Here is a 12,435-nt window from a genome sequence, read left to right as displayed (position 1 = left end):
CAACCTTACTAGAACGTTTGTAAGTATCAAAAACCTAAACCAATAAAGAGGCAAAGGAAATAAACTAATTTATTACACCATTCACCACAAGTGCATAAAATAAATTACAACATTCACTACAAATGCTCAAAGTAAATTACAACATTCACACATAAGCACTTTCAATCATCCACCACAACTCCAGGAATATATAGTGGTTCGTTTGTGTGTACACCAACTGTTAGAAAACAGCCACACAACTACTCCACTTCTAATATCCACTCCCTCAAGATATTAGCGTTCACTATGAAAAAAGTTTTCCAAGGTTCACCTTAAAACCTTCACAATTGTGTCTTTAGATGGGATTACACAATTACAAAAACCCCACACTTTGAGATTTTCCGGATTACCTTAGACAAAACCAAAAATGAGATTTTCCTTGCACAACCTCATAAACCACAAAAGATATACAAAATGTAAATGATACTTATCTGAAAATTCTCCTTCTCAAAAAGCTCGGTAGAACCAATCCGACGTAGACGAAGATGTTCAATGTCCAGTCTCACAAATGAAATGTTCTAAATCTAAATGATTTTTAGATTAATTAAGCCTAGGCTAGCTTGATTTGATTTTGATCTCAAAGAAGGTAAAATCGCAATTCCCTTCTTAAAAAATTAGAGTTGAATGGAGATCACAAAATCAAATACATAAAGCTATCAAAGAGAATTTAAAATGAGCACAATATAGCTTAAGAAATGTAGGAACTTATCGCTCAGAGTGATGGTTTAATATCGCTTGGAATAGATGAAAAACTCTGAGATTCGTCTTCTGTTTATAGGTGAAAATACTATTCTCTCGACTGGTCTAATGGTCAGTTCGACTGATCGAAGGACCAACCAAATTTTAAAATTTTTGGCGCGATAAGATAAGGTCATTACTCGACTGGTCAAGTGGCTTACTCGACTGGTTGAGTGGCTTCCTCGACTGGTCGAGTAATGCACTCAACTAGTCAAGTGGGACCAGAATATGTTGCTGGACTTTGAGTCAAGTCTACTCGACTGGTCGAACATTGTTCACTCGACTGGTCGAGCAATCTCCACAACTGGTCAAGGGTCCAACAAAAATTTTTGAAAATTCGTAACAAACCTTGGACAGATCGAAAAATTCTTGGACTGGTCGAGCCAGAGCTTGGATTAGTTAAACCAAGACTAGGACTAGTCGAGGAAATTACCTGTAAACTTATGAAATGAGCCACATAGCATATGCAATGAATGTGACCTAACCTATTGTCAATCTAAGGTCATCCATACCTTGTTTGTGAGTTTGAACAATTGAAACATCGTTCGCTCTGCAAAAGCACATACTTGAAGTACTTGAAGCTTGTCTTCAAATCTTGAACTTGAGCTTGAATAAAGACTTGAGTTCTTGAGTATTTAAAGTACCAAACTTGGAGATTATACTCGAACTTGAGTCTTGAACTTGTACTTGTACTTGAGCTTGAAATCTTGAACTTTGACAATGCTTCTTCAACTTGAATACACAGAGAAGTTCGACGAAGATATGGAAAACTTTAAAATGCACGAAGTTGATCTAATCATTGCATCAAAACATGATACAGATTCTAAATGATTTGGCACAACAAAATCTGACAAACCTAGGTGCTAGATTTACAATATGGCATTTACAGGTCTCACCGAGATTATTACTGCATCATGACCATGCACTTGGGGTTGTGAACAACCTTCCCCACCATTCAGAAAAGGTGTTCATTATTTGAGGATGATTTAAAAATGCGGGAAGCTCAAAAGACATGCTGGCCAACTAGAAAGTGAAATGTAGAGTTCAATCTGATCGATGATCAGCCAAGAATAAGGGGGTTGGTTACAATCTTCTGGGTGAATGAACAGGGAATACATTGGATGAGGCTAAATTGTCGAGCAAGTAAATTTGAACAATATTGCTCGATTCCAGCCTTGTCATTTTTGCGAGTTTCTACTATGTCATTGTAAGGAAGATCCCTGCAGAAGAGGTAGCTTTCCCAAGCCTGGAGCATCAGTGAGGTTGATTGTTTGTCATTTTCTTCAAAATCGCTAGTGAACTATGATGGACTGAACTCTTTGAGGTAGAAGAGAGTAAAACTGCGATAACGCTTACCATCATCAAGAGGAAATAAAAAGGAGGCCACGTATGTAGAAAATGCATGAACTTCTTGAAAAAAAAAAGATGTTGTGATGATGATGAGAGGTATAGACGATATCACCAGGAGCAAGAGAATGTACAAGAAAAGAATGAAAATATTCATACAACAACATTTGAAGAATTCATAATAGTCTTCCATTGTGAAATATACCCTTGGTGGTTAGCTTGTACATGCCTTTGTACAGGCGGCCAAGTACAAAAGGTGCAATGGCTAATTTTTGACCTTGTGTGAGTGCCTTGTCTAGTTGAATGTATTCGTTGGTGATCAGGAGAGCATTTACATAAAGCAGATGGTGGAAGATCCATAACAATAAGAAGGTCGTGTGTTCTTCATACTTGACTTGGCCTTTATATTTACGATAAGCGAGCATGAAATGAGAATAGGCCTTGCCGGCCTTTTTGTTGAAATATCTTTCTTCATCGTGAGTGAAAGCTTGGAAAAACTGGCTTGCCAAATGGAAGAAGCTGGGTAAGGGCACAAACATCGAAAATTGTCGGACTCATGGGGCCTCATTCAAAGAAGAAAGAATTAGTTGATTGATTATAGAATGTTGATGTTGCAGTGAGAAGAGGGGATCTGATGCGTAATCATATGATGACAGTTTGATGCATTTGTAGATATCGATCTTTCTCAAAGAACTTTCATATTGTGCAACGATGCAGTCAAAGTAATCACTCTATCATAATAAGGGTTTTGGCCAGGATTGTGGAGTTTTTAGGGCATTGAAAGAATTTAGAATTGATCGAGATTGGATCAGCATGTTCTCACTAGGACATTTTGGAAAGAAACTTCGATATCTACAACTTCGATTTAAGTAAAGAAAGTTGGGCCAAGGCAGTAATAATCTTCGATCGACCATTTGAAGATGATCTCATTGGGGAACTTTTTGAAAAGGCCGTCTAATGTATATATTAGATCATTTTGCTGAAAGGTTAGGGAGATAAGAGGATGAGGAAGCATCCATCACGTTAATGAGAAAGTTAGGGTTTCAAAGATGAAGAAATAGGGAAGAGAGATTGAAAAATTGGGAAATTTATTGAAATGGGGTATATATCAATCAAAATTGAGTGTATTAATTAGGATTTAATCATTATCTCGTATGTATGATAATTATACATGCGTCGCCACAGGAGTATCTCAATGTTAAAAAAAGAAAAATATGACCATCATTTGGAATTGTCTTGGTCATGAGTGGTAAATGAAGCGTTGCCACGTGGCCCAAAGGACGATCACATTTATGAGGGGTCACACATCTCTTTCACCTTTTATCCAAAGGCAAAGTAGCATGAGGGACAATCTTGTACTCTATTTTTGTCTGTTCCTATGAGAGTCAATCAAAGAAGGACACGTGTAATTTTATGAGTTATGTGGTATACTCAAGATCTACGGAGATACCCGTGGAGGATTTTGCAGTGATACAGCTAATGTCTATCGAATGATGCCACGTCATCCACAAAGTAAGAGTGGTTGAGCAAAACATAGTCGGGTCGATAAGGAAGCCTGGTGCGATTACGGGACAGGTAGCTCTAGAATGTCAGTGATGTTGAAACGGTTATGATAACTATCAGAACATGGGAAGCATCCAGATGATCGGTTTAAGGTTATAAATAGAAAGAAAATTCAGTAGAAGAAGGCATCTCATACCAACCAAATCAAATCAAATCTATCTTTTATTTACTCTGTGTTCTTTAGCATTATTAATCATTTACATTCCTTAGTGTAATTGGTAATAGTAACCAAGTAATTGTTAATCTTAGTTATAATTCGAGAGAAAATTTAGTAGAAGAAGGCGTCTCATACCAACCAAACCAAATCAAATCTATCTTTTATTTACTTTGTGTTCTTTAGCATTATCAATCATTTGCATTCCTTAGTGTAATTGGTAACAGTAACCAAGTAACTGTTAATCTTAGTTATAATTCGAGTCTACGCTCATACGCAGGACTCCATTCGAGTATCAAGCAAATTCTTTATTTAGAAAGGTGCTCCGTAGTTGTTCTTCATGGTCGACCATAAGAATTTTCATTTTATTATATCTGTATTGAAAAAGTCTTTTTGTACAAAAGGTAAAGGTGTAACTCTTTTTCAAAGGACAAACCCCACCCTCCGATAATCACCTGATCATCTTAAACAACGTTGTGCAAGTGGCTGAATACGTGACCGATCTTATTCATTCTCAGTCACATATGCTCGATTATGATGTATCTTCCTATCTTGGCGCTTGGGGCCGTAGTTGCTCTGTTTGAATTAAGCCACAGATTCAATTATGGCATACCAACTCAAATTACGTGATCAAATTTGAAACTAAGAGTAGAGCTGGGCATCGAGTCGAGTCCGACCGAGTTAGGATTGACCTGACTCGACTCAGCTTTGAAATAAACTTGATCCGAACTCGACTTGACTCGGTACCCGATCTAAATCTGGGTCTAGCCTAGACTAATCCGGATCGAGTCTGACCCAATTACAAGTACCGAGTGGGCATCGAGTCAGGTCGAGTGTGGGAGTATCCACGGGCTGAAATCATAGCTTGAACCTGAGTGCACCTATGGGAATCGTAGCCTCCTCATCAGCTACACATCATCTCATATCTAAAATGTCAAATCTGGTTTATTTTTTTATTTTTTTATTTTTTTATTTAGGGCCTGTTTGGCCGGCTGGATTAGATATGCTTAGGTGGGATGGAATTGCATATGGTCCTGTGCCAATTCCACTCCATGTTTGGGGAAGAGTGGAAAAGCTCGGAAGTACGCTGGATAGGATCGTTTTGGGTCCCGTGCTAATATCACTCAATGTTAGCAAGTTGTGTAGGTCCCACCATGATGTGTGGGCTATATCCACACCGTCCACCCACTTTTTGAGATCATTTCAAAGCATGGGCCAAAAAATCAGGTAGATCTAAAGGTCAAGTTGACCCCACCATAGAAAGCAATGGGGACTGAATAATTACTGTTGAAAACTTCTTTGGGGCCACATAAGTTTTGGATCTGCCTCATTTTTAGGCCTATAAAATGAGGTTACAAAACAAATGAACGGTTTAGATATAACACGTGTGTTATTGTCAATAATTTCAAATGATGGTGGGTACATCCTTTCCATGTACCACCGTATTATAAACAAAAAAGGAGTTAAGCTTATCCCATGGTAATAGGGAACAGTCCCTGCCATGAGTAATAATATTGTTTTTTTGAATCCCATCCCACCAAGTACCGTGGGATCGGTCCGGCCAAACAGGCCCTTAATGTATGGGTCAGGTTTTGGATCAAGTAGAGTCAATACTGAGCAGAATATCAAATCGAGTTGAGTTGAGTTATTGCGTGACTCAAAGTTGGCTTGGTTTGAGTTCGGATTCGAACAAATGTATACTTGATTCATATATACTCACCCACTTACTTGAAGTCTAGTCAGACAAGTCGAGCATGCCTAGTAGAGTCATCCCGTCCCTAACTCTAACTCAGAGGCAACACTTTCAATTTTATACGTTACTTTGAGGCCAAGCAGATCGCTAAGTAACTGAGTGAACTCCGTGAGGTCCGCCATGATTTATGTATTTTATCAGTACTGCGCCGGCCATCCATTTTACCAGATAATGTTAGGGCTTTAGCAAAAAAATGAGGTATATCAAATGTTCAAATGGATCACACCACAGGAAACAGTTGAATTGAACCTCTACTGTTGAAAATTTCTTGGGGGCCACATGAGTTTTGGATCAAGCTTATATTTCTGTTTTCCCTTCATCCATGTCTGTATGATCTTATGAACAGGTTGGATGACAAATAAACATCAATGTGGGGCCTAGAAAGGTTTCAACGGTAGAAATCATTATCCCCACTGTTTCCAGTGGTATGATCAACTTCATCTTTGAATATGCTTCAATTTTGATCTCCACCTCTGAAATTAGATGGAAAAACGGATGGATGGCCTGGATAGACCACATACATTCAATGTGCGCTCAACTGAGTTTATTCCGGACGATAATAGCGTGCTGAGTAACCTGGGACGCAATCCGATTTCAGCGTTTTGGAAATGGCATGATTTTTTTGAAATGGGATTGCGTACTGAGTTACTCAGCATGCTTTTATGGTACTGAGTAAACTCAGTTGGGCATACTATGACTGTATGTGGATTATCCATGCCGTTCATCCGTTATTAAAGATCATCTCGGTCGTTGAGTCAAAAATATAAGTATGGCCAAAGCTCAATTGGACCACGCCAAAGGAAACAGTGGGAATAATGATTTCCACCGTTGAAACCTTGCTATGGACGAAAGTGATGTTCATCTATCATCCAACCCATTCATAATATCACAAAGACATGGATGAAGGGAAAAAGACAAAAATCAGCTTGCTCCAAAACTTCTGTAGGCCCCAAGAAATTTTCAACAGTAGAATTTCAATTTGCATTGTTTCCCGTAGTGAGGTCCACTTGAGATTTGGATATATTTCATTTTTGGACTACAGCCATCAAATTATCTATTAAAATAGAAGGATGGAGTAGATAAAATATGTAAATCACGGTGGACCCCACAGAGTTTACTCAGTACCCTTAGCGTACTGAGTTACTCAGTACGCAATCCGCTTCCCATTTTTTTTGGCGTACGCTATCCATGGTAGGACCCATTACGTGGATGGGCGTATGTGACCCCTCTACGTAATACCAAGTACAGATCGTTCAACAGGACGCGGATTGCGTCCTACCCCCGCCCGTCTCTAGCCCCCAACGAGCAGTTCTGTGAGAGGACCACCGTGATGTATTGGTTTATCTAAGCCGTCCATCCCTTTTCTTATATCATTTTAAGGCATTAATTCAAAAATGATTCAGATCCAGCACTCAAGTATACCACACTAAATAATAAGCTTCGTTGCATTAAATGCAATAGTCACCTGTGGTGTGGTACATTTGAGCGTTGGATCTTACTCATTTTTCCGCTCATGCCTTAGAATGACCTGCGAAAAGCTACAGACAGCTTAGATAAACAGATACGTCATGGTGGCCCCGCCCATAGAACTGCCCATTCGAGGCTAGAGACGGGCAGGGGTAGGACGCAATCAGCGTCCAGCTCAGCCATGTTCCGGTTCTTTAGGCTCCATTGACCCATCTCCATTTGATTGACTGTATCTCGCATGGATGATAGTGGCAATTTACAATGCTGATTTTGGTTGGGGAATGCCTGTAAATGGGACCAAATTAGGTGCAGCCCTGACCGTGGTCCCATTGGTGTATGTGTAGTATATGCATGCCGTCCATTCGTTCTTCCAGGCAGATCCAAATGTACATGGACCACACCACCAAACTTTTTGTGGGCAGCAACAGTTTCGGACCAATGTGACATTTGTTTTCTTCCCATCATTCATCCAGGTATTCGTAGCATTATCAACATGATGGATGAAAAATAAACATTGCGTGTGAGCTCTCGAACGTTCTTAGTAGTGGGCGTTCATTCACCGTTGTTTCCTGCAGTACGGTCAACATGGGATTTGTATGTGCTTCGTACTTTATTATTATTATATTTTCTCATGTCCTAAAATGATATGGAAAATGGATGGACGGCATGGATATACTATACATACACCAATGTGGGCCGCGCCGAATCCGCTCCTGTGGAAACAATAATATGCAGGACTATTTGAAATTGCAGCCTGTGGAAACTCAATGCTGGACGGGCTAAGCTTTCCCTAGATCGTAACCATTTATCCAGTAAGGCCTCAAAGGTCGTGTGATTAATTCATCTCAACCATTCAATTACTGTACCTTCTCCGATTGAAAGTGGATCTTTGATCATTTAAGTTTCAACCGTCCATTTGTTGTCCATGGTGAGACTAATGAAATAGTATGAATTATTTTATTCATTATCGTGACTGATAGAACAGCCCACCAGATAAACAGTTCTGATTATGGAGGACGGGCTAAAACATTCTCAGCCGTCTTTTAACATTGCATTCGATTATATGGCTAAATAGATAAGTGTCCCATCATTATATATTTTATACCGATGGGACCAAGGACACCTCTACGATCAACGACGCTCATGAGGTGGTTTGTACTTTGCATGTGACCTATCCCAAATATCATGCACGCCCACACATCAACCGCGTAACAAGCGATTCTTGAATCTTGACTGTTGGTTTTCATTTTGTTAATCATCCCATTACACATGCACGGTCCGGCCAAGGAATATCGGAAGCGGTGACCAGCATGTGACGCCGTGTATCCCACACGTATGTCAAGTTGGCACCTGTGGTGCCTCTGTTTCTGTAGATTGAAGATAGGGGTGGGGTCCCGCCTCACTCAAGACCGGGCCTTACCGTGGGGCCCAACGTGATGTATGTATTCAACATCCACGCCGTCCATCTATTTTTCAGGTCATTTTAAGGCATAAGCCAAAAAAAAAAAAGTAGATCCAAATCTCAGATGGACAGTCTCATATGAAACAGTGGAAAATGACCATAAAAACTTTTTTTAGGGCATAAAAGCTTTGGATCAAGTTGATATTTGTTTCTTCCCTTCATCCAGATTTATGTGACTTATCAACTGGTTGGATGGTAATTAAACATTACGGTGGGCCGTGGGAAGTTTTAATGTTGGGCCATTCAATCAGCACTGTTTCCTACAGCATGGTCCATCTGAGATTTTGATCTGATTCATTTTTGGGCTCATGCACTAAAATGATTTGGAAAAACGGATGGACGGTGTGGATTTAGAATTCATACATCAAGGTGGGCCCCACGGTAAGGACCGCACCTAATCTGTTCCGGATGGGGCGTCTGGAATTAGCCTTCCTCGTTCGCCCGATGTTCCGCGCAATGGACCATACAGCTTACATTCTGTCCTTCGATTAAATGCTCGTGCCCAACAGATCAACGGTCCAGATTTCATAAGGAGAGAGCCGTCCACGTAACCGCCACAAGAACACCGTTTCACAATTCTATATCCATTACCCGCTAAAATTGCAAACTGAAATCTCTCTCTCTCTCTCTCTCTCTCTCTCTCTCTTCGAGGAAGGATTCTTTCTTTGGGTTTTCAAGAGGAAAGAAGAAAATGGATCTATCTGGCCTTCTCTGCCAAGAAGTCGGTGAATATTTCTTGTACGAAGAAGATGAAGAAGAAGAAGACAGATTCTTCTCTGTCCATTCCTCTGTTTCGAGAATAGAAGACGAGTACATAGAAATACTGGCTGAGAAAGAGATAAGTTTCCAAACCAAAGATCAAAAACCGACTTCAGACGATCTCCAGATCAAGAATTTGTTGAAATGCAGCCGTTTGGATGCCGTCCGATGGATGCTTGAAGTGGGTTTTCGTTGATTCCTATCGATTTCTCTGTTTTCAGTATTTTCTTGATTGTCTGTTTCTGATTTCTAAGAGCTTTTATCGTTCGGGTTTGTTGAATCAGATGAGAGAGTTGCTGGGTCTCAGATTCCAGACCGCTTTTCTCTCCGTCAGCTATCTTGATCGGTTTCTTTCGGGGCAATTGTTGGATGTAAGCGGATGATCCAATCTTGAAAATGGCTTTTGTTTTTTGTTTTTGTAATTGAATCAGTTCTCTTTTTCTCAGAACGGAACATCTTGGGTAATTTGGTTACTGTCGATAGCGTGTTTATCTCTTGCGGCGAAAATGGAAGAGCACGAACCACCAGAGCTATCTAAGTATCAGATGGAAGAATTCGATTTCAAAAGTAAGTTGATTCAGCGTATGGAGCTTCATGTTTTGAATGCGTTGGAATGGCGAATGAGTTCCATTACTCCGTTTGCCTTTCTGAATTACTTCGCCGCTAAGCTCTGTAGCGAACCTAGGCCAAAAGGGTTACTGTCGAAGGCTGTCAAGCTAGTCGTGGCAGCAACAGAAGGTAAAATTATGACAAACGGCTATCGGTTTTGTATTGGGTCTTTCATATTTGCATTGATTTTCAGTGTATTTGATTGGAATCTTTCTAATGACAGTGATTAATGTAGTAGAACACCGGCCATCTGCAATTGCTGCTGCAGCCATCTTCGTGGCATCCGATCAACAGCTAACAAGGAAATTGATGAATTTAAAAATGGGCTTGATCGTATCTTTTGGATCTTCAATGAATGTGAGTTATTTCTTCCCACCAATTTCCATTCAGTTTCAATGTCTAGTACTTGGGGGGAGAGAGAGAGAGAGAGAGAGAGAGAGAGAGAGAGAGTTCTGATGAAAGTGTATTTCACTTTGTTAGGAGAGTGTGTTTTCTTGCTATGAGTTGATGTGGGAGTTGGAGAAGGTGAAATCAAGAGCATCCGATATCATGTCGCCATCAGATTATATCGTAACACCTCCAGATTATTCATCATCCCATCCGAGCGACGCTGCTGTCACCTCTGCAGGCTGTAAGAGAAAGCTAGCATTTGGCGAGGACTATCAAAGTTCCCCCAAATCAAATAAGAAGAATGAGAATAAAACCAATTAAAGAAAAAACCAATTCCAGATTTTCATCTCTTGTACCATAGATAATTACAATTTTCCGAGCAGATAACCGATCTAATTGAGTGTTTTCACATAAACTCAATGGATATGACTTGTTCTTGATTGAGATTTTAGGGAAGGTAATTGGATTTTAGGTTTTGTTTACATCTATAGCTATCATTGTGGGCATTCTATAAAAGATCAGAAGAAGAAAAAAAAAAAAAGAGGGAAAGATGAAGGGAACTTTAATCTACAGTGAAAGCTAACTGAAGTCTAAAAGCTAGGAGATGGAGGGGAGCCCAAGGAGCCCATGGAAGGCTGTTTCATAATAGTCCTTTTGGTTCATAGTCCCTGTCATTCATGAAAAGCTACCCAAGTATTCATTTGATTGTATTTTTTTTTCCTCATGTTGTATTGTATAATCTGATAGGGGGGGAAAACCATCAATGAGGTGTGCCCATCTTTCTTTTTTTTTGTGTTGCAACCCTCAAATTGATGGAGGGGAGTGCATGGGATGCTTCTTATATCTTTCAAAAGGCTGAAAACAGTGTGGGGATTGCTGCTGTGATTTGAAGCACTTGTGTTGCCTACTGGCCTTGGAAAGTGCTGGTAAAAGGGAGGATTGGGATTGGATTTGGTTGAATGTTTGGGAATGTCTTTTGGGTGAGGTGCTTTTACTTTGTATTGGGGCCATAAAGACAGACATTGTTTTGGGAATCAAAGGATTTGTTTCATGGTTATGATGAGCTTAATCTGTATATCTGAGTTGCATTATTTGTTGTGACTTCCTTTAATAAGATTAGTGTCTGCTTGGGCGTACCACGGAAATTGGGGGCAGGCAGAATGCTTTTCCATGAATCAACATTTTGCTTGATTTTGTTTTTTCAAGCCGTAAAGTGGGGAACTGAAATTCTACCCAATTGGGTTTCATTTTCCTTGCCCACCTAAATGCTTGGTCAATTGAAAATTGAAATTACTGCATTTACATATTCAATCAAATGTCGATTTGGGTTGGTTTTCTTTCAACGGAAATCATTTTTTAATGTGAGAACTTTGGTCATGAAGAACTCGACTAGTTTCTAAAATTATCATGCTGCATTTGATTGCTCCGCCCGAATCATTCACAACATAGGTATCAGTTTTTATGATCATTTAATCTGTCACACCAAATGCCTTCACAGACATTTAGTTCCTTTGGAATGTCTTAATCAGCAGGCAAGTACAGAAGACAAAGCTCCCAAGTGTTTCATCTTAAATGTGAGCACAAGGGATGTGTTTGGATGCACAAGTGAGCTGAACTGCTAACACCATTTTAATCCAGATGAATTGACAGAAATCAATTATATTTCCTGAAATTGCAGCTAACTTTCATTCAATTCTTACTGAAAGTCCATCAATTTCAACTTTGGAACCCCAACAAATCATAACAAAGGAAGCTACATCCTGGCCATCCCACTTCATTTGAAATAATTAACTTTTGACGTGATAGGGTATCCAAACACATCAGAAAGTCTAATAATAATGATACAATCTGGGGTTTGGGCAATGTTTAACCATTGATGAACTAACTTACATTTGGGAATTATTTGATACTCTGGCAGAGTATGACGCTTCATACACTGGCTCAGAAATTGCACAAATAACATATCTTAACTTGAACTGATTAAATTGTTAAACGCACAATCAACTAGGTCACAGTTGGAAAATAGTTTTGTTGAACAATTGTAACCTCTGATTCACATACACCTGTTTCTTAGAATGGGACCATTGGATCCTTTTCATTTTATGGATCCAATAAATTCCCACCAATCCAATAATCTGATAATGATAGAAGTAA

General features: G+C 39.6%; 1 protein-coding gene across 3 annotated transcripts; it reads left to right on the top strand.

Annotated features, from left to right (window-relative positions):
- The first annotated feature begins 9,164 nt into the window (after positions 1-9,164).
- On the top strand, positions 9,165-11,336 carry LOC131218307 (cyclin-D5-1-like). 3 transcript variants are annotated; one of them, XM_058212958.1, is made up of 5 exons: positions 9,165-9,463; positions 9,567-9,653; positions 9,729-10,020; positions 10,130-10,248; positions 10,372-11,336. In XM_058212958.1, the coding sequence occupies exons 1-5, from the start codon at positions 9,215-9,217 to the stop codon at positions 10,600-10,602; spliced, it is 978 nt and encodes a 325-aa protein (XP_058068941.1). In that variant the 5' UTR covers positions 9,165-9,214; the 3' UTR covers positions 10,603-11,336. The 3 variants fall into 3 exon arrangements, with proteins under 3 accessions (XP_058068941.1, XP_058068940.1, XP_058068939.1); XM_058212957.1 differs by having other exon boundaries at positions 10,127-10,248; XM_058212956.1 differs by having other exon boundaries at positions 10,115-10,248.
- Positions 11,337-12,435: the final 1,099 nt, after the last annotated feature.

This window comes from Magnolia sinica, chromosome 11 (genome assembly GCF_029962835.1).
Source record: "Magnolia sinica isolate HGM2019 chromosome 11, MsV1, whole genome shotgun sequence".
NCBI classification, from domain to species: domain Eukaryota; kingdom Viridiplantae; phylum Streptophyta; class Magnoliopsida; order Magnoliales; family Magnoliaceae; genus Magnolia; species Magnolia sinica.
The sequence above is the reverse complement of the archived record's forward strand: the minus strand, read 5'-3'. Positions and strand labels throughout refer to the sequence as shown.